Source organism: Merops nubicus, unplaced genomic scaffold (genome assembly GCF_000691845.1).
Source record: "Merops nubicus isolate BGI_N331 unplaced genomic scaffold, ASM69184v1 Scaffold53180, whole genome shotgun sequence".
Taxonomy (NCBI): Eukaryota; Metazoa; Chordata; class Aves; order Coraciiformes; family Meropidae; genus Merops; species Merops nubicus.
Window position 1 is genome coordinate 1 of NW_008584545.1, and position 2,407 is coordinate 2,407.

A 2,407-nucleotide genomic window follows, 5' to 3' on the forward strand; every position below is an offset into this window, starting at 1 on the left:
TTTATTATTTTATTTTTTAAATTAATTATTATTATATTTTCTCCCCCTTGTTTGTTTTCTGCACATCTTCAGGAAGCCTTCGGTGCTTGTGCAAAGAGAAGCTTCAATTGCAACCTCCCTCACTGCGCTGTGCGCCCTGGTGTAAACATTTTGGATGAACTAAAGACTCTGGGGTCTGTATATGGAAATAGTAGGGTGCAGAGCAGAAGAAAATACTTGTCCTTTCCGCCCCCCAGCCATGCTTTTCCACGGGATCTCCGGAGGCCATATCCAAGGAATCATGGAGGAGATGGAGAGGCGATCCAAGACCGAGTCCCGCCTGGCCAAAGTGGGACAGATGAACGGCCGAGAAACGGTAAGAAAGGAGCTGGCACTCTTTGAAAGGGGATCTCTGCAAGCATGGACCCGCACCGGGACAGCCCCTGGCTTAGGGGAAGAGAAAGACGCCGCTTTCCCCTGCCCCTTCCCTGCCACCCTTTGCTTGTAGAAACTCCTCCGAGGCTGCCTGTAACCCACTCGTAATGCTGGGTGCTGTGCTGACTAGGCTCACTTATACATTTCTCTAATCAATGTCGTTGTTTGTGTTCCCTGGAGTAACGGGGAAAAGTATTTTTGATCCTAACAGGAACGGGTTTTCAGCCCGGTTTTTCAGCGCGGCCGCCTTTTGCCCCTGCTCGGCTCTCTGCAGCCGCTCTGCCCCGTCCGAGCACGGCTGCAGCTGGAGTTTCTGAGGTGTACTTTACTGTTTTTTTTTCTTCTTCCACTCCTGGCACCTCCGAAATTAAACCGCAAACCGCGACCGCTTACTTTTCGTAACCATTTTTAGTCTGAAGTGTGGAATTGATACAAAGAGGCACCGCTCTTTCTGAATGTTACGCCCGCCGACTGCTTTGCTCAGCAGTTACATCTCCTCTTTTCTTACTCAAAGGACCAAAGTCTGCAGAAATGTGCTAACGGACGGCGGAGAAACCGAGTGTCACGCTGTGTTCTGTGCAAAGCGAGATCTCCCTTTCTCCAACTTGTAGGGCTTCCGCCGATTGCGCACAGGGCTCTGCACACAAAGTAACGGCCTGGAAAAACTGCTTTAAAGCTTTAGCCGTAGGGTCCTTCCCCTTTCTCTTAAATAAACTCCCGCTTTGTTATACGAGGATTTGCAATGTAAATGCAACCCGCCTTTTCAATTGCTGAAAAAAAAAAGGGGGGGGGAGGTGAGGAACACAACTTCAGCTTGGAAAGTGAACGCGGAGGTGCCGCTTTAAAACAGTTGCGACTTTAGAAGACGTTCAGGATTTTTATTCCCCCCCCCCTCGGTTAGTTAATCAGCAAACTGTCCCAAGTTTTACGGCAGAGCTTTTGTCTCCGCCGTCCCTCCGTCTGCCTTTGTCCCGAGCGACACTCCTCGCGGGGAGCAGATTAACGGGAACTTGCAGAAGTTTGCTGATGAGAAGATCTAGTTTCAGCTGGAACCAGCCTCTGCCACCTTTTTGCCCACGCCGCTGGCCGGAGTGGTGAGCGTTCGCGCTCTCCGCTCTTTACTCCGTTCACCTGTCTGGTTTCCCTCACTTCTGCTTTAAATGGCCTGGTTTTCTTTAGTGATGGGGTTCGGGATGGTTTAAGCACGCGCAAAAATTTTCTGGAAAATTGGTGCAAACCAGCACCCACTGCCTTAAACCTCTGTTGCAGCAGAACGGTGTTTTAGCATGTACTTTAAAACGCCGTTCTTGCGGAGGGCTCTAAGATTAAAACATCGAAGTAACGGGGTAGCTATAGATTTCAGCTCCGGGACCCCAGAAAAGAATGGGCTCTGCTTTTCTTCCTGAGGCCTAATCAGTTGCCTTCACAGATTGAAATGACATTAGGAAAGGTTTAATGGGATAAACACGAAAGCTGAAGCACGGCAAATACTTCCCTAGCGGGGACCGTCCCGGTTCCCCCCCGAACTTCCCGCCGGGAGCGGAGTTCGGTCCCAGGGAGCAGCCTCTTTGTCCAAGCCCCGGGCCCAGCACAAGATCCCGTCCCCTGGCCGGCCTTGCCTGTCCTTCTCTTCCTGTCTCCTCATCCCCTTGTGGTGTGGTTGTTTTGCAGAACATGCCCCCAATGAGCCCCGAGAAGCCTGCTTTGTGTGCTGGTTGTGGAGGGAAGATCTCAGACAGATATTACCTGCTGGCTGTTGACAAACAATGGCACCTCAGGTGTCTTAAATGCTGTGAATGTAAACTGGCTTTGGAGTCAGAACTCACCTGCTTTGCCAAGGACGGCAGCATTTACTGCAAGGAGGATTACTACAGGTACAGCAATCAGTCCCCACGGGCTCAAAAGCACGTCCCCCCTCGATGCGTTGTGACCCGAAGCGCTCTTTCTCCACGCGAGCCTCGAAGCGCAGCTGGCGCTTCCTTACGCGCGTTTC

General features: G+C 51.3%; 1 protein-coding gene across 1 annotated transcript; it reads left to right on the top strand.

The window, feature by feature from the left end:
* Window position 1: 1 nt before the first annotated feature.
* LOC103776865 (LIM/homeobox protein Lhx9-like) lies at window positions 2–2,340 on the top strand (the record flags this gene model as incomplete). Its single annotated transcript, XM_008944394.1, has 2 exons — window positions 2–355; window positions 2,086–2,340. Coding segments are annotated over exons 1-2 (429 nt in total), but the record flags the coding sequence as incomplete, so codon positions are not given.
* Between the last annotated feature and the right edge of the window lie 67 nt (window positions 2,341–2,407).